Genomic DNA, 26,336 nt, shown 5'->3' on the forward strand with positions numbered 1-26,336 from the left:
AGAGGCTATCACTTTTATTATGGGAGCACTGGGATGGTCACTGTTATTATGGGGCACTGTGGCTTCACTGTTATTATGAGCACTGTGGATATCACTGTTATTATGGGAGCACTGTGGATATCACTGTTATTATGGGGCACTGTTGGCACTATCCACTGTTATTATGGGAGCACTGTGGATATCACTGTTATTATGGGGGCACTGTGGATATCACTGTTATTATGGGAGCACTGTGGATGTCATGTTATTATGGGGCCACTGTGGATATCACTGTTATTATGGGAGCACTGTGGATATCATGTTATTATGGGAGGCACTGTGATATCACTGTTATTATGGGGGCACTGTGGATATCACTGTTATTATGGGGGCACTGTGGATGTCACTGTTATTATGGGAGCACTGTGGATATCACTGTTATTATGGGAGCACTGTGGATATCACTGTTATTATGGGAGCACTGTGGATATCACTGTTATTATGGGAGCACTGTGGATATCACTGTTATTATGGGTGCACTGTGGATATCACTGTTATTATGGGGCACTGTGGATATCACTGTTATTATGGGAGCACTGTGGATATCACTGTTATTATGGGAGCACTGTGGATATCACTGTTATTATGGGGGCACTGTGGATATCACTTATTATGGGAGCACTGTGGATGTCACTTATTATGGGAGCACTGTGGATGTCACTGTTATTATGGGAGCACTGTGGATATCACTGTTATTATGGGAGCACTGTGGATATCACTGTTATTATGGGAGCACTGTGGATATCACTGTTATTATGGGGGCACTGTGGATATCACTTATTATGGGGGCACTGTGGATATCACTTATTATGGGAGCACTGTGGATGTCACTGTTATTATGGGAGCACTGTGGATGTCACTGTTATTATGGGAGCACTGTGGATATCACTGTTATTATGGGAGCACTGTGGATATCACTGTTATTATGGGAGCACTGTGGATATCACTGTTATTATGGGGGCACTGTGGATGTCACTGTTATTATGGGAGCACTGTGGATGTCACTGTTATTATGGGAGCACTGTGGATATCACTGTTATTATGGGGGCACTGTGGATATCACTGTTATTATGGGGGCACTGTGGATATCACTGTTATTATGGGGGCACTGTGGATATCACTGTTATTATGGGGGCACTGTGGATATCACTTATTATGGGAGCACTGTGGATGTCACTGTTATTATGGGAGCACTGTGGATATCACTGTTATTATGGGAGCACTGTGGATATCACTGTTATTATGGGGGCACTGTGGATATCACTTATTATGGGAGCACTGTGGATGTCACTGTTATTATGGGAGCACTGTGGATATCACTGTTATTATGGGAGCACTGTGGATGTCACTGTTATTATGGGAGCACTGTGGATATCACTGTTATTATGGGAGCACTGTGGATATCACTGTTATTATGGGGGCACTGTGGATGTCACTGTTATTATGGGGGCACTGTGGATATCACTGTTATTATGGGGGCACTGTGGATATCACTGTTATTATGGGAGCACTGTGGATATCACTGTTATTATGGAGCACTGTGGATGTCACTGTTATTATGGGAGCACTGTGGATATCACTGTTATTATGGGGGCACTGTGGATGTCACTGTTATTATGGGAGCACTGTGGATGTCACTGTTATTATGGGAGCACTGTGGATATCACTGTTATTATGGGAACACTGTGGATGTCGCTGTTATTATGGGAGCACTGTGGATATCACTGTTATTATGGGAGCACTGTGGATATCACTGTTATTATGGGAGCACTGTGGATATCACTGTTATTATGGGAGCACTGTGGATGTCACTGTTATTATGGGAGCACTGTGGATATCACTGTTATTATGGGGGCACTGTGGATATCACTGTTATTATGGGGGCACTGTGGATGTCACTGTTATTATGGGAGCACTGTGGATGTCACTGTTATTATGGGAGCACTGTGGATATCACTGTTATTATGGGAGCACTGTGGATATCACTGTTATTATGGGAGCATTGTGGATATCACTGTTATTATGGGAGCACTGTGGATATCACTGTTATTATGGGAGCACTGTGGATGTCACTGTTATTATGGGAGCACTGTGGATGTCACTGTTATTATGGGAGCACTGTGGATATCACTGTTATTATGGGAGCACTGTGGATGTCACTGTTATTATGGGAGCACTGTGGATGTCACTGTTATTATGGGAGCACTGTGGATATCACTGTTATTATGGGGGCACTGTGGATATCACTGTTATTATGGGGGCACTGTGGATATCACTGTTATTATGGGGGCACTGTGGATATCACTGTTATTATGGGGGCACTGTGGATATCACTTATTATGGGAGCACTGTGGATGTCACTGTTATTATGGGAGCACTGTGGATATCACTGTTATTATGGGAGCACTGTGGATATCACTGTTATTATGGGAGCACTGTGGATATCACTGTTATTATGGGAGCATTGTGGATATCACTGTTATTATGGGAGCACTGTGGATGTCACTGTTATTATGGGGGCACTGTGGATGTCACTGTTATTATGGGAGCATTGTGGATATCACTGTTATTATGGGAGCACTGTGGATGTCACTGTTATTATGGGGGCACTGTGGATGTCACTGTTATTATGGAGGCACTGTGGATATCACTGTTATTATGGGAGCACTGTGGATGTCACTGTTATTATGGGAGCATTGTGGATATCACTGTTATTATGGGAGCACTGTGGATATCACTGTTATTATGGGAGCATTGTGGATATCACTGTTATTATGGGAGCACTGTGGATATCACTGTTATTATGGGAGCATTGTGGATATCACTGTTATTATGGGAGCACTGTGGATATCACTGTTATTATGGGAGCACTGTGGATATCACTGTTATTATGGGAGCATTGTGGATATCACTGTTATTATGGGAGCACTGTGGATGTCACTGTTATTATGGGGGCACTGTGGATGTCACTGTTATTATGGAGGCACTGTGGATATCACTGTTATTATGGGAGCACTGTGGATATCACTGTTATTATGGGAGCACTGTGGATGTCACTGTTATTATGGGAGCATTGTGGATATCACTGTTATTATGGGAGCACTGTGGATGTCACTGTTATTATGGGGGCACTGTGGATGTCACTGTTATTATGGGGGCACTGTGGATATCACTGTTATTATGGGGGCACTGTGGATATCACTTATTATGGGAGCACTGTGGATGTCACTGTTATTATGGGAGCACTGTGGATATCACTGTTATTATGGGAGCACTGTGGATATCACTGTTATTATGGGGGCACTGTGGATATCACTGTTATTATGGGGGCACTGTGGATATCACTGTTATTATGGGGGCACTGTGGATATCACTTATTATGGGAGCACTGTGGATGTCACTGTTATTATGGGAGCACTGTGGATATCACTGTTATTATGGGAGCACTGTGGATATCACTGTTATTATGGGAGCACTGTGGATATCACTGTTATTATGGGGGCACTGTGGATATCACTTATTATGGGAGCACTGTGGATATCACTGTTATTATGGGAGCACTGTGGATATCACTGTTATTATGGGAGCACTGTGGATATCACTGTTATTATGGAGCACTGTGGATATCACTGTTATTATGGGGGCACTGTGGATATCACTGTTATTATGGGAGCACTGTGGATATCACTGTTATTATGGAGCACTGTGGATATCACTGTTATTATGGGGGCACTGTGGATATCACTTATTATGGGAGCACTGTGGATGTCACTGTTATTATGGGAGCATTGTGGATGTCACTGTTATTATGGGAGCACTGTGGATATCACTGTTATTATGGGAGCACTGTGGATATCACTGTTATTATGGGAGCACTGTGGATGTCACTGTTATTATGGGAGCATTGTGGATGTCACTGTTATTATGGGAGCACTGTGGATGTCACTGTTATTATGGGGGCACTGTGGATGTCACTGTTATTATGGGAGCACTGTGGATGTCACTGTTATTATGGGAGCACTGTGGATATCACTGTTATTATGGGAGCACTGTGGATATCACTGTTATTATGGGGGCACTGTGGATATCACTGTTATTATGGGAGCACTGTGGATGTCACTGTTATTATGGGAGCACTGTGGATGTCACTGTTATTATGGGAGCACTGTGGATATCACTGTTATTATGGGAGCACTGTGGATATCACTGTTATTATGGGAGCACTGTGGATGTCACTGTTATTATGGGAGCACTGTGGATATCACTGTTATTATGGGAGCACTGTGGATATCACTGTTATTATGGGAGCACTGTGGATATCACTGTTATTATGGGAGCACTGTGGATATCACTGTTATTATGGGGGCACTGTGGATATCACTGTTATTATGGGAGCACTGTGGATATCACTGTTATTATGGGAGCACTGTGGATGTCACTGTTATTATGGGGGCACTGTGGATGTCACTGTTATTATGGGGGCACTGTGGATATCACTGTTATTATGGGAGCACTGTGGATATCACTGTTATTATGGGGGCACTGTGGATATCACTGTTATTATGGGGGCACTGTGGATATCACTGTTATTATGGGGGCACTGTGGATGTCGCTGTTATTATGGAGCACTGTGGATGTCACTGTTATTATGGGGGCACTGTGGATATCACTGTTATTATGGGAGCACTGTGGATATCACTGTTATTATGGGGGCACTGTGGATATCACTGTTATTATGGGGGCACTGTGGATATCACTGTTATTATGGGGGCACTGTGGATGTCGCTGTTATTATGGAGCACTGTGGATGTCACTGTTATTATGGGAGCACTGTGGATGTCACTGTTATTATGGGAGCACTGTGGATATCACTGTTATTATGGGAGCACTGTGGATGTCACTGTTATTATGGGAGCACTGTGGATATCACTGTTATTATGGGAGCACTGTGGATATCACTGTTATTATGGGGGCACTGTGGATATCACTGTTATTATGGGAGCACTGTGGATATCGCTGTTATTATGGGAGCACTGTGGATATCACTGTTATTATGGGAGCACTGTGGATATCACTGTTATTATGGGAGCACTGTGGATATCGCTGTTATTATGGGAGCACTGTGGATGTCACTGTTATTATGGGGGCACTGTGGATATCACTGTTATTATGGGAGCACTGTGGATATCACTGTTATTATGGGAGCACTGTGGATATCACTGTTATTATGGGAGCACTGTGGATATCACTGTTATTATGGGAGCACTGTGGATATCACTGTTATTATGGGAGCACTGTGGATATCGCTGTTATTATGGGAGCACTGTGGATATCACTGTTATTATGGGAGCACTGTGGATATCACTGTTATTATGGGAGCACTGTGGATATCACAGTTATTATGGGAGCACTGTGGATATCACTGTTATTATGGGAGCACTGTGGATGTCACTGTTATTATGGGAGCACTGTGGATGTCACTGTTATTATGGGAGCACTGTGGATATCACTGTTATTATGGAGCACTGTGGATGTCGCTGTTTTGGGGGCACTGTGGATATCGCTGTTTTGGGGGCACTGTGGATATCACTGTTATTATGGGGGCACTGTGGATATCACTGTTATTATGGGAGCACTGTGGATATCACTGTTATTATGGAGCACTGTGGATATCACTGTTATTATGGGGGCACTGTGGATGTCACTGTTATTATGGGAGCACTGTGGATATCACTGTTATTATGGGAGCACTGTGGATATCACTGTTATTATGGAGCACTGTGGATATCACTGTTATTATGGGGGCACTGTGGATGTCGCTGTTATTATGGGAGCACTGTGGATATCGCTGTTATTATGGGAGCACTGTGGATGTCACTGTTATTATGGGAGCACTGTGGATATCACTGTTATTATGGGGGCACTGTGGATATCACTGTTATTATGGGAGCACTGTGGATATCACTGTTATTATGGGGGCACTGTGGATATCACTGTTATTATGGGAGCACTGTGGATATCACTGTTATTATGGGGGCACTGTGGATATCACTGTTATTATGGGAGCACTGTGGATATCACTGTTATTATGGGGGCACTGTGGATATCACTGTTATTATGGGAGCACTGTGGATATCACTGTTATTATGGGGGCACTGTGGATATCACTGTTATTATGGGAGCACTGTGGATATCACTGTTATTATGGGAGCACTGTGGATGTCACTGTTATTATGGGAGCACTGTGGATATCACTGTTATTATGGAGCACTGTGGATGTCGCTGTTTTGGGGGCACTGTGGATATCGCTGTTTTGGGGGCACTGTGGATATCACTGTTATTATGGGGGCACTGTGGATATCACTGTTATTATGGAGCACTGTGGATATCACTGTTATTATGGGGGCACTGTGGATGTCACTGTTATTATGGGGCACTGTGGATGTCACTGTTATTATGGGAGCACTGTGGATGTCACTGTTATTATGGGAGCACTGTGGATATCACTGTTATTATGGGAGCACTGTGGATGTCACTGTTATTATGGGAGCACTGTGGATATCACTGTTATTATGGGGGCACTGTGGATGTCACTGTTATTATGGGGGCACTGTGGATGTCACTGTTATTATGGGGGCACTGTGGATGTCACTGTTATTATGGGAGCACTGTGGATATCACTGTTATTATGGGAGCACTGTGGATGTCACTGTTATTATGGGGGCACTGTGGATGTCACTGTTATTATGGGGGCACTGTGGATGTCACTGTTATTATGGGGGCACTGTGGATGTCACTGTTATTATGGGGGCACTGTGGATGTCACTGTTATTATGGGAGCACTGTGGATATCACTGTTATTATGGGAGCACTGTGGATGTCACTGTTATTATGGGAGCACTGTGGATATCACTGTTATTATGGGAGCACTGTGGATATCACTGTTATTATGGGAGCACTGTGGATGTCACTGTTATTATGGGAGCACTGTGGATATCACTGTTATTATGGGAGCACTGTGGATGTCACTGTTATTATGGGAGCACTGTGGATGTCACTGTTATTATGGGGGCACTGTGGATGTCACTGTTATTATGGGGGCACTGTGGATGTCACTGTTATTATGGGGGCACTGTGGATGTCACTGTTATTATGGGGGCACTGTGGATGTCACTGTTATTATGGGGGCACTGTGGATGTCACTGTTATTATGGGAGCACTGTGGATGTCACTGTTATTATGGGGGCACTGTGGATGTCACTGTTATTATGGGAGCACTGTGGATATCACTGTTATTATGGGGGCACTGTGGATATCACTGTTATTATGGGAGCACTGTGGATATCACTGTTATTATGGGGGCACTGTGGATATCACTGTTATTATGGGAGCACTGTGGATATCACTGTTATTATGGGAGCACTGTGGATGTCACTGTTATTATGGGGGCACTGTGGATGTCGCTGTTTTGGGGGCACTGTGGCTGTCGCTGTTATGGGGGCACTGTGGCTGTCGCTGTTATGGGGGCACTGCGGATATCGCTGTTATTATGGGGGCACTGTGGATGTCGCTGTTATGGGAGCACTGTGGATATCACTGTTATTATGGGGGCACTGTGGATGTCGCTGTTTTGGGGGCACTGTGGATATCGCTGTTTTGGGGGCACTGTGGATATCGCTGTTTTGGGGGCACTGTGGATATCACTGTTATTATGGGGGCACTGTGGATATCACTGTTATTATGGGGGCACTGTGGATGTCACTGTTATTATGGGGGCACTGTGGATATCACTGTTATTATGGGAGCACTGTGGATATCACTGTTATTATGGGAGCACTGTGGATATCACTGTTATTATGGGAGCACTGTGGATATCACTGTTATTATGGGGGCACTGTGGATGTCACTGTTATTATGGGGGCACTGTGGATATCACTGTTATTATGGGAGCACTGTGGATGTCACTGTTATTATGGGGGCACTGTGGATGTCACTGTTATTATGGGGGCACTGTGGATGTCGCTGTTTTGGGGGCACTGTGGCTGTCGCTGTTTTGGGGGCACTGTGGCTGTCGCTGTTATGGGGGCACTGTGGCTGTCGCTGTTATGGGGGCACTGTGGCTGTCGCTGTTATGGGGCACTGTGGCTGTCGCTGTTATGGGGGCACTGTGGCTGTCGCTGTTATGGGGGCACTGTGGCTGTCGCTGTTATGGGGGCACTGTGGCTGTCGCTGTTATGGGGGCACTGTGGCTGTCGCTGTTTTGGGGGCACTGTGGCTGTCGCTGTTTTGGGGGCACTGTGGCTGTTGCTGTTTTGGGGGCACTGTGGCTGTCGCTGTTTTGGGGGCACTGTGGCTGTCGCTGTTTTGGGGGCACTGTGGCTGTCGCTGTTTTGGGGGCACTGTGGCTGTCGCTGTTATGGGGGCACTGTGGTTGTCGCTGTTATGGGGGCACTGTGGCTGTCGCTGTTATGGGGGCACTGTGGCTGTCCCTGTTATGGGGGCACTGTGGCTGTCGCTGTTATGGGGGCACTGTGGCTGTCGCTGTTATGGGGGCACTGTGGCTGTCCCTGTTATGGGGGCACTGTGGCTGTCGCTGTTTTGGGGGCACTGTGGCTGTTGCTGTTTTGGGGGCACTGTGGCTGTTGCTGTTTTGGGGGCACTGTGGCTGTCGCTGTTTTGGGGGCACTGTGGTTGTCGCTGTTATGGGGGCACTGTGGCTGTCCCTGTTATGGGGGCACTGTGGCTGTCCCTGTTATGGGGGCACTGTGGCTGTCGCTGTTATGGGGGCACTGTGGCTGTCGCTGTTATGGGGGCACTGTGGCTGTCCCTGTTATGGGGGCACTGTGGCTGTCCCTGTTATGGGGGCACTGTGGCTGTCGCTGTTATGGGGGCACTGTGGCTGTCGCTGTTATGGGGGCACTGTGGCTGTCCCTGTTATGGGGGCACTGTGGCTGTCCCTGTTATGGGGGCACTGTGGCTGTCGCTGTTATGGGGGCACTGTGGCTGTCGCTGCTGTGCTCTGGTGTGCTGATCCTTGTGATGTTTGCGGTTTTCGGGGGGCCGCTTCCTCCTTTTTACTCTCAGATTTGGCTGTTTCTCTGTGTATTATACTGCGGGGGGAGGGGGACGTTACACGCTGAGGGCTGAGAGCGTCTGTGGGGGGAGGGAACATTCACTTCTCATTCTTCAGGCCATACTGGATGATGAGAGTTGTCATGAGCAAGGAACATAAAGTAACGAGTCTGCCTGCCATATTGAAAACTAATAGTAAGAGCTGATCTTTAGTGTCCAATCAGAGTTGTCATAGGGAGTCATCCATTCACCGGCGGACGCGGAGGTCACTGACCCGTCTATGTCGTATGATCTGTGTATATTATCTGCTGATCATCCTCCAATCTTCTCTGTCTGCAGATAGACCAAATATTAATCCACCAAAAGACAGAACTGCTGGAAGGTATGTGACTGAGCGGGGGCGGGGAGAAGGAGAGGGGAGCGGGGAGAAGGAGAGGGGAGCTGGGAGAAGGAGAGGGGAGCGGGGAGAAGGAGAGGGGAGCGGGGAGAAGGAGAGGGGCTGGGAGAGAGAGTGGGGAGCGGGGGCAGGCATAAAGCTGGGAGTAAGAGGAGCAGGGGCGGGGAGAAAGAGAGGGGAGCGGGGGCAGGCATACAGCTGGGAGAAAGAGAGGGGAGCGGGGGCAGGCATAAAGCTGGGAGAAAGAGAGGAGGCGGGGAGAAAGAGAGGGGAGCGGGGGCAGGCATACAGCTGGGAGAAAGAGAGGGGAGCGGGGGCAGGCATAAAGCTGGGAGTAAGAGGAGCAGGGGCGGAGAGAAGGAGAGGGGAGTGGGGAGAAGGAGAGGGGAGCTGGGAGAAGGAGAGGGGGCGGAGAGAAGGAGAGGGGCTGGGAGAGAGAGTGGGGAGCGGGGGCAGGCATAAAGCTGGGAGTAAGAGGAGCAGGGGCGGGGAGAAAGAGGAGGCGGGGAGAAAGAGAAGGCAGGGAGAGAGAGTGGAGAGCCGGGAGAAAGAGAGGAGGTGGGGTTAAAAGAGAGGGGAGCGGGGGCAGGCATAAAGCTGGGAGAAAGAGAGGAGGCAGGGAGAAAGAGAGGGGAGCGGGGGCAGGCATAAAGCTGGGGGTAAGAGGAGCAGGGGCGGGGAGAAGGAGAGGGGCTGGGAGAGAGAGTGGGGAGCGGGGGCAGGCATAAAGCTGGGAGTAAGAGGAGCAGGGGCGGGGAGAAAGAGAGGAGGCGGGGAGAAAGAAGGCAGGGAGAGAGAGTGGAGAGCGGGGAGAAAGAGGAGGTGGGGAAAAAGAGAGGGGAGCGGGGGCAGGGATAAAGCTGGGAGTAAGAGGAGCAGTGGCGGAGAGAAAGAGGAGGCGGGGAGAAAGAGAAGGGAGGGAGAGAGAGTGGAGAGCCGGCAGAAAGAGAGGAGGCGGGGAGAAAAGAGGAGGCGGGGTGGGGATAAGGAGAGGGGAGCAGGGGCAGAATAAAGCTGGGAGAAAGAGGAGCAGGGGCGGGGAGAAGGAGCAGGGGCGGGGAGAAGGAGAGGGGAGCTGGGGCAGGGATAAAGCTGGGAGAAAGAAGAGCAGGGGCTGGGAGAAAGAGGAGCAGGGGTGGGGAGAAAGAGAGGAGGCTGGGAGAAAGAAAGGAGGTGGGGAGGAGGAGAGGAGGCGGGGAGGAGAGGAGGCGGGGAGAAGGAGAGGAGGCGAGAGAAGGCGGGGAGTAGGAGAGGAGGCGGGGAGTAGGAGAGGAGGCAGGGAGTAGGAGAGGGGCGGGGGGGAGAGGAGACGGGGAGAAGGACGGAGAAGGAAAGGGGCGGAGAGAAGGAAAGGGGTGGGAAGAAAGAGAGGGGCAGGGAGAAAGAGAGGAGAGCGGGGACAGGTATTCCACAGAGACGACACCGGAGAGATCACGCAATATCTCACCGTGCCGTCACTCTGTCAGGATTTTGTCAGGGATCCGCGAGCACACGGTTCCCACTACTCACTATGGAGGTATCGGCAAGCGACCAGTGAGCGCATGGCGTCACACCTCTGGATTCCAACGTATGGTATATGTGTTTACACCCTCCGTATGGTCAATGTCAGCTTCACGATAGCCCAAGTATTAATAATTATATTATTATTTGCTGCCACCACCAGCCGAGTTTGAAATGTAATACAGGCCTGGCCGGACACCTGCGTTCTGGTAGCGTATATGGCTTAGGGGGAGGGAACGATTACAGGAGAAAAGAAACAGAACTATTAAATGTTATATTTAATCCAAAATGGAGGCAGTGTTTAGGAAAAATATATACAAGGATTTTACAAAGGAGACATTACAATACATATGCAGTTACACAAAATAAAACGATCGCTGAGACGATTCAATATAGGTGGAGAGGAAACACTCCGCTTGAATAGACTGTTATCGAACAGGATCTGTTGCATATAATAAATATATCTCCCGCAATGAATGTGGATCACTCTTCAGTTAGCTCTTTTATGCCTAAGGGGAGATCTGCCCACACACCCCTGTGGTGACATCATGTGGGCTCGGGCTCCACCCTTCATGTTTTTATTAAAATAATTAACTTCCGCAATAACTTATCCCTGGTTGCTCGCAGAAGCCCAAAAGTGATACCATATTTTCTGTTATGATTTTATCTTCATTCAGAGACCAGTAATGGCTTAGTTGCTACCTGCTATTTTGTTACTTTTGCACCACAGCCCCCTGGAGGGGCTTATGGCTATGGAAAAATAAGCATATTGCTCCTTGGCTGACCGTGTCACTAAAAATATAGTTCCCATCATTATCGGATGTATGGAACTTTAGCTATTCCATATTTCGTTTTGGCTCCGAAGAGCCTGGAGACTTTTGTTAAATTCTCTTTGAAGTCCTGGGAATGAAATTTCAACAGGTATCTGTAGATTTATCGCAAGCCTGCGTCTAATTGTCCCCTGCCTTTGCCAGGGGAAATCTACTCACATTTCAAGTAGGTTGGTGGCACCTATCTTGCCAGCATTTGTTTACAGGGCCTTACTCATGAGTGTGTTAATTGGGTTTTTGTGCTGAGACTTACATGGAGACAGCTCTTGTACTGACAAGTGGTTGATTGCTAGCTCTTGTCTTGTGACAAAGGTGGATAAGGGAGGAGTGAGAGGGGCTTCAGGGGAAGAAAGAAAGAAGATTTTCAATATCTCTCGATATTTTCCTGACAAGCGGGGGCAGGGATAAAGCTTGGAGAAAGAGGATCAGGGGCGGGGAGAAAGAGAGGGACGGATGAGAAAGCTGGAAGAAAGTGGGGAGGGGAGAAACAGGGGCGGGGAGAATGCTGAGAGAAAGAGAAGCGGGGGCTGGGAGAGAGGGGCAGGGAGAAAGAGAGGGTCAGGGAGAAAGAGAGGGGAGCGGGGGCAGGGTGAAAGCAAGGAGCAGGGACGGAGAGAGAGAGAGAGAGAGAGAGAGGGGTGGGGAGAAAGAGGAGTGAAAGAAGGGAGCCAGGGCGGGAAAAAGCGGGGATTGGGGAGAAAGAGGAAAACAGGGGTCAGTGCGGAAGAAAGAGTGGTGCAGGGAGAAAGGAGAGCAGGGACAGGGATTGGTGAGAAAAAGGGGTGTGAGGGCGTGTAGAAACTTGGGAGCGTGAAGAAAGATGGGGGTGGGGTGCGGGGAGAAACAGGAGAGAAAGAGGAGATCAGTAGTGGGGAGACAGAAAGGATCTGGGGTGGGGAGAAAGCGAAGAGCAGGGGTGGGTGAAGAGGGGAGCAGAGGCAGAGAGCGGGGAGAAAGAGGGGAGCATACACCACAATCCTCAGATCAAGGGCACTATATGAAAAAAGTCTTGGACCACACATACTCAGCACCAAATTTCAGCTTTTCCTTCAGTCTCATCACCCCACCCCGAGTGTATATTATTCGACCCCAACCCCAGTGTATAATATTTGATCCCAACCCCAGTGTATAACATCCAGCCCCATTGCCTCACCCACCCCCAGGGTATAATATCCAGCCCTAACATTCCATCCATAGTGTAAAATATCCAGCCCCATGGCCTCACCCGCAGTGTATAATATCTGTCCCCCATGTTGTATAGTATCCGGCCCCATTGCTGCACCCCCAGTATAAAATACCAGACCCCACCCCTAGTGTATAACATCTGGCCCCATTGCCTCATCCCCAGTGTGTCGTAGAGAAAAATGTTAAAATCCATAAAGACCTCTCCGGAGAGGGGACATCTCACCCTCACATTGAAGATATGGGATTAATTATAACTGGGGAAGTGAGAGAGCGCTGACACTTCAACCTCCATTGAAGTAGGGACCTCCTACAGTGACCCGGTAATTACAACACCGATCTTCTCTGAGAACCAGACACCAAGGCTAGGATTCGTACATTCAGAGGCGAAGAAGTACACTATTAAGGCAAGAGCTTCCTCTGTTCAAAAGGACCGGTTGCAGACATTCTGGAGCCAGTGGTCAGTGATGAATATTGGGGTTTGCATTGATCCGAAATTTATGGGAGATATATTTTCGGGAGCGTAGAGAAGGGACGAACAGAACTCATTCACACACATCACCGTATGACCGGCATAATCCCTGCAACTTAATATTGGTCAGATGGATGATGCTATCTATGCCATGTTTCTTCTGTACAGATAGGAATAGGAAACATGATGACAATATCTCCCTCCTGGGACCTCCAGGAGCGACGATATCCCAAAAGTTAGGCATCTTATAAAATTCTAAGAGACCTAGCACCTTCCACAAGCAACACCCCTATGAGCTCATCAAGGGGAGGTATGAGGGAGTAACCTTGATCTAATAAAAATCAGAGTTGGGGTTTTTGTCATTGTTCATTTCTGATAGACACAGTGCTCTGTGAGTGTCCATTTTCCTAATCAGAGATAAGATAACAGCAATTCCTGCAACATCAGGTTTAGTACTTCTCTTTCGTTATTCGTTTTTATGCTATGTAGTTGTATATGCCGTATTGTTTTGTTCCCATTTTGTATCATCTTTGTATATTTTTTATAAACACTGTCTACCTTTCTGGATTAAACATAAAATTTAATGGCTCTGTTAATCTTGCTCTGTAAACCGCACCCCGTAGCCATACATTACCTGTAACGGGTGACCGTACCGGGGTGTATATGTATATACATATATATATATACACATACATACATATACTATATATATATATATATATATATATATATATATATACACACACACTTACACACATATACACACACACACACACACACTAGCTATTGAACCCGTTCTACGCCCAGGTGGCGAGCGTCTTCATTGGTATATGGTCCCCCATCCTGTTATGTGCTGCCCTCATCCTGGTATTTGTGCTGCCCCCATCCTGGTATTTGTGCTGCCCCCATCCTGGTATTTGTGCTGCCCCCATCCTGGTATTTGTGCTACCCAATCCTGTTCCCCCATCCTGTTATGGGCTGCCCCCATCCTATCCTGGTATGCATGGTACCTCCTCATCCCTATCTTGGTATGTATGGCACCCCTCATCCCCAATGCTGGTATGCATGGCACCCCTCATCCCCAATCTTGGTATGCATGGCACCCCTCATCCCTATCCTGGTATGTATGGTAACCCTCATCCCCAATCCTGGTATGCATGGTGCCCCCTCATTCCTATCCTGGTATGCATGGTGCCCCCTCATTCCTATCCTGGTATGCATGGTGCCCCCTCATTCCTATCCTGGTATGCATGGTGCCCCCTCATCCCTATCCTGGTATGCATGGTGCCCCCTCATCCCTATCCTGGTATGCATGGTGCCCCCTCATCCCTATCCTGGTATGCATGGTGCCCCCTCATCCCTATCCTGGTATGCATGGTGCCCCCTCATCCCTATCCTGGTATGCATGGTGCCCCCTCATCCCTATCCTGGTATGCATGGTGCCCCCTCATCCCCAATCCTGGTATGCATGGCTCCCTCATCCCACAATCCTTGTATGCATGGCACCCCTCATCCCTATCCTGGTATGTATGGTAACCCTCATCCCCAATCTTGGTATGCATGGCACCCCTCATCCCCAATCCTGGTATGCATGGTGCCACCTCATCCCCAATCCTGGTATGCATGGTGCCCCCTCATCCCCAATCCTGGTATGCATGGTGCCCCCTCATCCCTATCCTGGTATTCATGGTACCCCCTCATCCATATCCTGGTATGCATGGTGCCCCCTTATCCCTATCCTGGTATTCATGGTACCCCCTCATCCCTATCCTGGTATGTATGGTACCCCATCCCTCATCCTGGTATGCATGGTACCCCCTCATCCGTATCCTGATATGCATGGTACCCCCTCATCCCTATCCTGGTATGCATGGTGGCCTCTCATCCCTATCCTGGTATGCATGGTGGCCTCTCATCCCTATCCTGCTATGCATGGTACCCCCTCATCCCGGTATGTGTGGCCCCCTCATCTCCCAATCCTGGTATGTATGGCCCCCCTCATCCCTATCACGCTGCACACACACAAAAAAATAAAACACTTATACTTACCTTTCTTCCCTGTGCTCCAGCGCTGCTGCGTCCCATTCTGCCAGAGGCCGGGGGAGGAGTGTGGTGCCGGAGTATGCTCGTGTCCATACCAGGCTGTCCGGCGCCATTTTGCTGAAGACACACTGCAAATGTGTCTTCAGTAAAATGGCACCGGATAGCGCACTATGTGCATGCCCCGATTCCGCCGCCTCACTCCAGCCCCGGTCTCCAGCCAGAACAGAGGCGCCGCGGCAACGCTCCTCCCGATCAGGTAAGTATGGCGCTGGAGATCGCGGTATGCATTCAGTGTCCACGCATACCGCGATCTCCGACCCCATACACTCCTCTTACCTGTAACGGCTCCATGCGTTCTTCTGTCTGGAGCCAGACTGCGCGTCACACATGTGCAGTCTATAGAGGCTTCAGACAGAGGGACGAATCTCCGCTTATATTATAGATATTCTATGTGTTGGAATCGGAGGTGTATATACCATACGCTCACTGTGAGTTCCCCAATAACTGGCCTAGTAGTGGAAACAGCCGTGGTGTCATCCATCACTCGTCAATCAATTGCTTAAGTGTCTGGACAAAGTAGTGGCAGCGGTGGGATCTGCGTGATCTTTCCGGTGTTCTCCTTGAAAAAGTGGTGGGAGCAGTGGGATCTGCGTGATTCCCCCTGCTGTTCTCCGTGACACAGTGTATAATATGCAGCCCCCATGGCCCCACTGCCGGTGTATAATATCTGGCCCCATTATCGCACCCCTAATGTATAACATCCAGCCCATTGCCATACCCCTATTGTATAATATCCGGACCCATCGCCCCCCACTCGGTGTATAACATCCAGCACCATTGCCCCCCACCCTCAGTGTGTAATATATCCAAAGATTGTGAGCCCAGCCTGCACCCAACACCGGGGTCTGGGGGGGGCACATACTTTCGTCCATACAGTGCTCGTGCCCCTAATCCTCGTATCTCATACCCGCTCCATCCTGCAGTGACTTCTTCCCTCTTCTCTCACAGCTGTCACGGGTTTTGAGACCTGCAACCAGTATGAGTTACGAAATATTATGGGTCAGCGGATATTCACTGCGCAGGAGAGGAGCACAGTGTGTGCCCGATGGTGCTGCGGGTCACTCCGCCCGCTCACCCTGCAAGTGTGTGACTACACTGGACGGGAGGTCATCCACTTCATCCGCCCCCTGAAATGTACCAGCTGCTGCTTCCCCTGCTGTTTACAGGAGGTAAACTCCGCACTACACCGCCACCTGGTAGCACTCTGCTATTCCTACCTTCACAGCTCTCCTCTCCATCACCCTGAATGCTTTGTATTCCTGCCCGCAGCTCGAGGTTCAGAGCCCCCCGGGGCACACGATTGGGTACATTGTGCAGAGCTGGCATCCGTTTGTCCCTAAATATTGCCTCCTCAATGAGAGCCGGGAGCCGGTGCTGAAGGTGGTCGGGCCATGTCTGATGTCCAGTTGTTGTGGAGATGTGAATTTCCAGGTAAGGGTCCGGGTGAAGGGCATCTCCTACTTCACACTCTTTATAACAATTAATTCTCACATGATCTTCCATTTCCTCCTACATCTTGTCCATGTCCTGCACCTTTTTACCCTTCTTCCTCCATGTTCATTAGTGTTCTCCCACTCTTCCCTCACAGTCTTCATTCTCCATGCACTTCAGTGCTCTCAATCTCTTCTTCTTCTTCCTCCATGTTCTTCTACAGAGCATGGAAGAGGCAGAGAAGGAAGAACTCCATCTTTTCTCCCTCCTTTTCTTCCTCCATGCAGTCCCATGCTCTCCATCTCTTCTTCCTCCTCTGCTTTCCCCATGCTGGACAACGCTCTCCACCTCTTCTTCCTCCTCCATGCTGTGCTCTCCATCTCTTCTTCCTCTCCTACCTACTACATGCTATGCCGTGCTCTCCATCTCTTCTTTCTCTGAATTCTCCATGTTGTACCGTGCTCTTCATCTCTTCTTCCTCCTCTGCATCCTCTTGCTCTCCATGTCTTCTTACTCTTTCATGCCTGGCTATGCTCTCGATATCTTCTTCCTCCTCCACTGCATCCTCCATACTAGTCTTCTACCTTCCCTGTCTCCTCCATGCTGTGCTCTCCATCTCTTCTTCCTCTCCTACCTACTACATGCTGTGCCGTGCTCTCCATCTCTTCTTTCTCTGAATTCTCCATGTTGTACCGTGCTCTCCATCTCTTCTTCCACCTCAGCATCCTCTTGCTCTCCATGTCTTCTTACTCTTTCATGCTGGGCTATGCTCTCCATATTTCTTCCTCCTCTACTGCATCCTCCATACTAGTCTTCTTCCTTCCCTGTCTCCTCCATGCTGTGCTCTCCATCTCTACTTCCTCTCCTACCTACTACATGCTGTGCCGTGCTCTCCATCTCTTCTTTCTCTGAATTCTTCATGTTGTACCGTGCTCTCCATCTCTTCTTTCTCTGAATTCTCCATGTTGTAATGTGCTCTCCATCTCTTCTTCCTCCTCTGCATCCTCTTGCTCTCCATGTCTTCTTACTCTTTCATGCTGGGCTATGCTCTCCATATCTTCTTCCTCCTCCACTGCATCCTCCATACTAGTCTTCTTCCTTCCCTGTCTCCTCCATGCTGTGCTCTCCATCTCTTCTTCCTCTCCTACCTACTACATGCTGTGCCGTGCTCTCCATCTCTTCTTTCTCTGAATTCTCCATGTTGTACCGTGCTCTCCATCTCTTCTTCCTCCTCAGCATCCTCTTGCTCTCCATGTCTTCTTACTCTTTCATGCTGGGCTATGCTCTCCATATCTTCTTCTTCCTCCACTGCATCCTCCATACTTGTCTTCTTCCTTCCCTGTCTCCTCCATGCTGTGCTCTCCATCTCTACTTCCTCTCCTACCTACTACATGCTGTGCCGTGCTCTCCATCTCTTCTTTCTCTGAATTCTCCATGTTGTACCGTGCTCTCCATCTCTTCTTTCTCTGAATTCTCCATGTTGTAATGTGCTCTCCATCTCTTCTTCCTCCTCTGCATCCTCTTGCTCTCCATGTCTTCTTACTCTTTCATGCCCGGCTATGCTCTCCATATCTTCTTCCTCCTCCACTGCATCCTCCATACTAGTCTTCTTCCTTCCCTGTCTCCTCCATGCTGTGCTCTCCATCTCTACTTCCTCTCCTACCTACTACATGCTGTGCCGTGCTCTCCATCTCTTCTTTCTCTGAATTCTCCATGTTGTACCGTGCTCTCCATCTCTTCTTTCTCTGAATTCTCCATGTTGTAATGTGCTCTCCATCTCTTCTTCCTCCTCTGCATCCTCTTGCTCTCCATGTCTTCTTACTCTTTCATGCTGGGCTATGCTCTCCATATCTTCTTCCTCCTCCACTGCATCCTCCACACTAGTCTTCTTCCTTCCCGGTCTCCTCCATGCTGTGCTCTCCATCTCTTCTTCCTCTCCTACCTACTACATGCTGTGCCGTGCTCTCCATCTCTTCCTCTGTTTACTCCCTAGTTGCCTTCTTCCTGCTCAGCTGTCCTCCATGCTCCAAAGCGCTGTCCTCACTGATTAAGTACCTCAAGTAATATTTTCTTCATCTTTACTACACCCTGATGGTTGTTGCCTTCTCCTCTCCTCACCAAACCTGCTGGTGTGTCCTGCTCATTTTGGCCATTCTACTACTTCTCACCCTCATTGTTCGTTTTCCCTCCCACACGTCCTCTCATCCATTGATGCCATTTCACCCCCCACTTTTTCTCTAGGTTAAACCACTATGTGAGTCTCGCAGCGTGGGCCGGATCAGTAAGCAGTGGAGTGGGCTACCTAAGGAAATATTCACAGATGCCGATAACTTTGGAATCCAGTTCCCCAAAGATCTGGATGTGAAGATGAAGGCCGTGCTCATCGGAGCCTGCTTCCTACTGGTGAGACATTCTGTATGGGACATGTCCACCAGAGGGATGGGTGTATGGGGGTCTACTGGATACTACATAACTGGCCTGGCTGCCGAAAGAATGAAGATAAATCCTAATGTAAGGTGGCTACTGTGAGGCATCATCATGGAATGAGGACAACTGTGAGACCACTATATGTAAAGAGGCCTACTGTGAGGCATCATCATGGAATGAGGACAACTGTGAGGCATCATCATGGAATGAGGCCTACTGTGAGGCATCATGTAATGAGGACAACTGTGAGACCACTATATGTAAAGAGGCCTACTGTGAGGCATCATCATGAAATGAGGCCTACTGTGAGATCACTATATGTAAAGAGGCCTACTGTGAGGCATCATCATGAAATGAGGCCTACTGTGAGATCACTATATGTAAAGAGGCCTACTGTGAGATCACTATATGTAAAGAGGCCTACTGTAAGGCATCATCATGGAATGAGGCCTACTGTGAGGCATCATCATGGAATGAGGCCTACTGTGAGATCACTATATGTAGAGGCCTACTGTGAGGCATCATCATGGAATGAGGCCTACTGTGAGGCATCATCATGGAATGAGGCCTACTGTGAGATCATTATATGTAAAGAGGCCTACTGTGAGGCATCATCATGGAATGAGGCCTACTGTGAGACCACTTTATGTAAAGAGGCCTACTGTGAGGCATCATCATGGAATGAGGCCTACTGTGAGATCACTATATGTAAAGAGGCCTACTGTGAGGCATCATCATGGAATGAGGCCTACTGTGAGATCACTATATGTAAAGAGGCCTACTGTGAGGCATCATCATGGAATGAGGCCTACTGTGAGATCACTATATGTAAAGAGGCCTACTGTGAGGCATCATCATGGAATGAGGCCTACTGTGAGATCACTATATGTAAGGAGGCCTACTGTGAGGCATCATCATGGAATGAGGCCTACTGTGAGGCATCATCATATAAGGCAGTCTACTGAGAGACATCATTTGAGGAGGCCTGCTGTGCCATCAGTGCCGTATATCTGATGAGAGGCAGAAGACGGCAGAGGCCGAAAGATAAATACACATCGTTCCAAAGGGAAATCCAGCAGAAAAAGTGAAATGAGAACAGATCTACATAATATTACCTACAGTATGGTGCAAACCTAACCTCTCACATAGTATGGAGTGATGGATATGTGGTATATTACACACTGCTGATAATGATATATACAGTATATATAGTATGGAGTGATGGATACGTGGTATATTACACACTGCTGATAATGATATATACAGCATATATAGTATGGAGTGATGGATACGTGGTATATTACACACTGCTGATAATGATATATACAGCATATATAGTATGGAGTGATGGATACGTGGTATATTACACACTGCTGATAATGATATATATAGTATGGAGTGATGGATACGTGGTATATTACACACTGCTGATAATGATATATACAGCATATATAGTATGGAGTGATGGATACGTGGTATATTACACACTGCTGATAATGATATATACAGCATATATAGTATGGAGTGATGGATACGTGGTATATTACACACTGCTGATAATGATATATACAGCATATATAGTATGGAGTGATGGATACGTGGTATATTACACACTGCTGATAATGATATATACAGCATATATAGTATGGAGTGATGGATACGTGGTATATTACACACTGCTGATAATGATATATACAGCATATATAGTATGGAGTGATGGATACGTGGTATATTACACACTGCTGATAATGATATATACAGCATATATAGTATGGAGTGATGGATACGTGGTATATTACACACTGCTGATAATGATATATACAGCATATATAGTATGGAGTGATGGATACGTGGTATATTACACACTGCTGATAATGATATATACAGCATATATAGTATGGAGTGATGGATACGTGGTATATTACACACTGCTGATAATGATATATACAGCATATATAGTATGGAGTGATGGATACGTGGTATATTACACACTGCTGATAATGATATATACAGCATATATAGTATGGAGTGATGGATACGTGGTATATTACACACTGCTGATAATGATATATACAGCATATATAGTATGGAGTGATGGATACGTGGTATATTACACACTGCTGATAATGATATATACAGTATATATAGTATGGAGTGATGGATATGTGGTATATTACACACTGCTGATAATGATATATACAGCATATATAGTATGGAGTGATGGATACGTGGTATATTACACACTGCTGATAATGATATATATAGTATATAGTATGGAGTGATGGATATATGGTATATTACACACTGCTGATAATTATATATACAGGTGTGTAATATACCACGTATACATCACTCCATACTATATATACTGTATAGATCATTATCAGCAGGTGTGTAATATACCACGTATCCATCACTCCATACTATATATACTGTATAGATCATTATCAGCAGTGTGTAATATTCCACGTATCCATCACTCCATACTATATATACTGTATATATCATTATCAGCAGGTATGTAATATACCACGTATCCATCACTCTATACTATATACTGTATATCATTATCAGCAGTGTGTAATATACCTCGTATCCATCACTCTATACTATATATATCATTATCAGCAGGTGTGTAATATACCACGTATCCATCACTCCATACTATATATACTGTATATATCATCAGCAGGTGTGTAATATACCACGTATCCATCACTCCATACTGTATATATCATTATCAGCAGGTGTGTAATATACCACGTATCCATCACTCCATACTGTATATACTGTATATATCATTATCAGGTGTGTAATATACCACATATCCATCACTCCATACTATATATACTGTATATATCATTGTCAGCAGGTGTGTAATATACCACGTATCCATCACTCCATACTATATATACTGTATATATCATTATCAGCAGGTGTGTAATATACCACGTATCCATCACTCCATACTATATATACTGTATATATCATTATCAGCAGGTGTGTAATATACCACATATCCATCACTCCATACTATATATACTGTATATATCATTATCATCAGGTGTGTAATATACCACGTATCCATCACTCCATACTATATATATCATTATCAGCAGGTGTGTAATATACCACGTATCCATCACTCCATACTATATATACTGTATATATCATTATCATCAGGTGTGTAATATACCGCGTATCCATCACTCCATACTATATATACTGTATAGATCATTATCAGCAGGTGTGTAATATACCACGTATCCATCACTCCATACTATATATACTGTATATATCATTATCAGCAGTGTGTAATATACCACGTATCCATCACTCCATACTATATATACTGTATATATCATTAGCAGTGTGTAATATACCACGTATCCATCACTCCATACTATATATACTGTATATATCATTATCAGCAGGTGTGTAATATACCACATATCCATCACTCCATACTATATATACTGTATATATCATTATCAGCAGTGTGTAATATACCACGTATCCATCACTCCATACTATATATACTGTATATCATTATCAGCAGGTGTGTAATATACCACGTATCCATCACTCCATACTATATATACTGTATATATCATTTTCAGCAGGTATGTAATATACCACGTATCCATCACTCCATACTATATATACTGTATATATCATTATCAGCAGTGTGTAATATACCACGTATCCATCACTCCATACTATATATACTGTATATATCATTATCAGCAGGTGTGTAATATACCACGTATCCATCACTCCATACTATATATACTGTATAGATCATTATCAGCAGGTATGTAATATACCACGTATCCATCACTCCATACTATATATACTGTATATATCATTATCACCAGTGTGTAATATACCACGTATCTATCACTCCATACTATATATACTGTATATCATTATCAGCAGTGTGTAATATACCACATATCCATCACTCCATACTATATATACTGTATATATCATTATCAGCAGTGTGTAATATACCACGTATCCATCACTCCATACTATATATACTGTATATCATTATCAGCAGGTATGTAATATACCACGTATCCATCACTCCATACTATATATACTGTATATATCATTATCAGCAGTGTGTAATATACCACATATCCATCACTCCATACTATATATACTGTATATCATTATCAGCAGGTATGTAATATACCACGTATCCATCACTCCATACTATATATACTGTATATATCATTATCAGCAGTGTGTAATATACCACATATCCATCACTCCATACTATATATACTGTATATCATTATCAGCAGGTATGTAATATACCACGTATCTATCACTCCATACTATATATACTGTATATCATTATCAGCAGGTGTGTAATATACCACGTATCCATCACTCCATACTATATATACTGTATATCATTATCAGCAGGTGTGTAATATACCACTTATCCATCACTCCATACTATATATACTGTATATCATTATCAGCAGGTGTGTAATATACCACGTATCCATCACTCCATACTATATATACTGTATATCATTATCAGCAGGTGTGTAATATACCACGTATCCATCACTCCATACTATATATACTGTATAGATCATTATCAGCAGGTATGTAATATACCACGTATCCATCACTCCATACTATATATACTGTATATATCATTATCACCAGTGTGTAATATACCACGTATCTATCACTCCATACTATATATACTGTATATCATTATCAGCAGTGTGTAATATACCACATATCCATCACTCCATACTATATATACTGTATATATCATTATCAGCAGTGTGTAATATACCACGTATCCATCACTCCATACTATATATACTGTATATCATTATCAGCAGGTATGTAATATACCACGTATCCATCACTCCATACTATATATACTGTATATATCATTATCAGCAGTGTGTAATATACCACATATCCATCACTCCATACTATATATACTGTATATATCATTATCAGCAGTGTGTAATATACCACATATCCATCACTCCATACTATATATACTGTATATCATTATCAGCAGTGTGTAATATACCACATATCCATCACTCCATACTATATATACTGTATATCATTATCAGCAGGTGTGTAATATACCACGTATCCATCACTCCATACTATATATACTGTATATCATTATCAGCCATCTTTTTTGCTCTCTCCTCAGGATTACGCTTTCTTTGAGAGGTCAAGAAGTAAGAAGGAGCGCCACACGGTGATCAGCTAACGCCGCCTGGTGCTGCCGCCATCCTTGTATCCGCAGTTTACACCCGTGTCCCCTCCCCCACTCATGTACTCCGACGTTTACACTTCTCTGTATGAGCTGCCGTGTTTTCTACCGACCAGTTTATTATATTATATATACTGACAATAAAGGTTATTACTCTGTAATCGCCATGGTAACAGCCAGGGGCGGAGCTAGCATCAAAGATCCAGGGCTCCAGCCTGTACGTTTTGTCCAGAGCCCCGGATCTCCTCCAGACTGCAGTGGGGGCGACAGTGAGTCAGGTGAAAGCTACTCTGCCTGTGGTTACCTCGCTGTGGGGGAGGGGAGCCGGCCGCCTGCAGACAGGACACGTGCCGCACAGTGCAGCCTCCATCCTCAGTGACTGAGCAGCCTCTAGTGTCCTCACAGGACGGGAGAGCAGAGGGAGCACTGCGGGGAGAGCGGAGGGAGCACTGCAGGGAGAGCGGCGGGAGCACTGCGGGGAGAGTAGTGCGGGGAAAGCAGAGGGAGCACTGCGGGGAGAGCACTGTGGGGAGAGCAGAGGGAGCACTGCGGGGAGAGCGGAGGGAGCACTGCGGGGAGAGCAGTGCGAGGAAAGCAGAGGGAGCACTGCGGGGAGAGCCCTGCGGGGAGAGCGGAGGGAGCACTGCGGGGAGAGCGGAGGGAGCACTGCGGGGAGAGCAGTGCGAGCAAAGCAGAGGGAGCACTGCGGGGAGAGCCCTGCGGGGAGAGCAGAGGGAGCACTGCGGGGAGAGCGGAGGGAGCACTGCGGGGAGAGCGGCGGGAGCACTGCGGGGAGAGCGGAGGGAGCACTGCGGGGAGAGCAGTGCGAGGAAAGCAGAGGGAGCACTGCGGGGAGAGCCCCGCGGGGAGAGCAGAGGGAGCACTGCGGGGAGAGCGGAGGGAGCACTGCGGGGAGAGCGGCGGGAGCACTGCGGGGAGAGCAGTGCGGGGAAAGCAGAGGGAGCACTGCGGGGAGAGCACTGCGGGGAGAGCGGAGGGAGCACTGCGGGGAGAGCAGTGCGGGGAAAGCGGAGGGAGCACTGCGGGGAGAGCACTGCGGGGAGAGCAAAGGGAGCACTGCGGGGAGAGCGGCGGGAGCACTGCGGGGAGAGCGGCGGGAGCACTGCGGGGAGAGCAGTGCGGGGAAAGCAGAGGGAGCACTGCGGGGAGAGCGGCGGGAGCACTGCGGGGAGAGCGGAGGGAGCACTGCGGGGAGAGTGGCGGGAGCACTGCGGGGAGAGCAGTGCGGGGAGAGCGGAGGGAGCACTGCGGGAGCACTGCGGGGAGAGCGGCGGGAGCATTGCGGGGAGAGCGGAGGGAGCACTGCGGGGAGAGCGGAGGGAGCACTGCGGGGAGAGCACTGCGGGGAGAGCGGAGGGAGCACTGCGGGGAGAGCGGAGGGAGCACTGCGGGGAGAGTAGGAGGCTGTGATCTGCCGGAGTGACCGCTCTGATATAGGAGCTGAGAGAGACAGTATCTCTGTACACACCTCCTCCCCGTATACACTATACACACCTCCTCCCCGCATACACACTGTATACACCTCCTCCCCCGGATACACACTGTACGCACCTCTTCCTCGGATACACTATACACCGTACACACCTCCTCCCT

At 47.0% G+C, this 26,336-nt stretch overlaps 1 protein-coding gene across 2 annotated transcripts in view; it reads left to right on the forward strand.

Annotated features, from left to right (window-relative positions):
• Window positions 1-24,883, forward strand: part of LOC141167187 (phospholipid scramblase 1-like) — a 75,806-nt gene extending 50,923 nt beyond the window's left edge. The window contains exons 4-8 of one of the 2 annotated variants that reach the window (XM_073654611.1): window positions 9,451-9,493; window positions 16,544-16,764; window positions 16,865-17,026; window positions 19,268-19,429; window positions 24,660-24,883. In XM_073654611.1, the coding sequence (XP_073510712.1) occupies window positions 9,451-9,493; window positions 16,544-16,764; window positions 16,865-17,026; window positions 19,268-19,429; window positions 24,660-24,719 (648 nt within the window). In that variant the 3' untranslated portion in view covers window positions 24,720-24,883. Of the gene's footprint in view, window positions 1-9,450; window positions 9,494-16,543; window positions 16,765-16,864; window positions 17,027-17,159; window positions 18,816-19,267; window positions 19,430-24,659 lie in introns of those variants that run through there. The other variant, XM_073654610.1, reaches the window with a different exon arrangement.
• Window positions 24,884-26,336: the final 1,453 nt, after the last annotated feature.

Source organism: Phyllobates terribilis, unplaced genomic scaffold, assembly GCF_046119375.1.
Source record: "Phyllobates terribilis strain yellow unplaced genomic scaffold, ASM4611937v1 Scaffold_11__3_contigs__length_659146591, whole genome shotgun sequence".
In the NCBI taxonomy this organism is placed as follows: Eukaryota; Metazoa; Chordata; class Amphibia; order Anura; family Dendrobatidae; genus Phyllobates; species Phyllobates terribilis.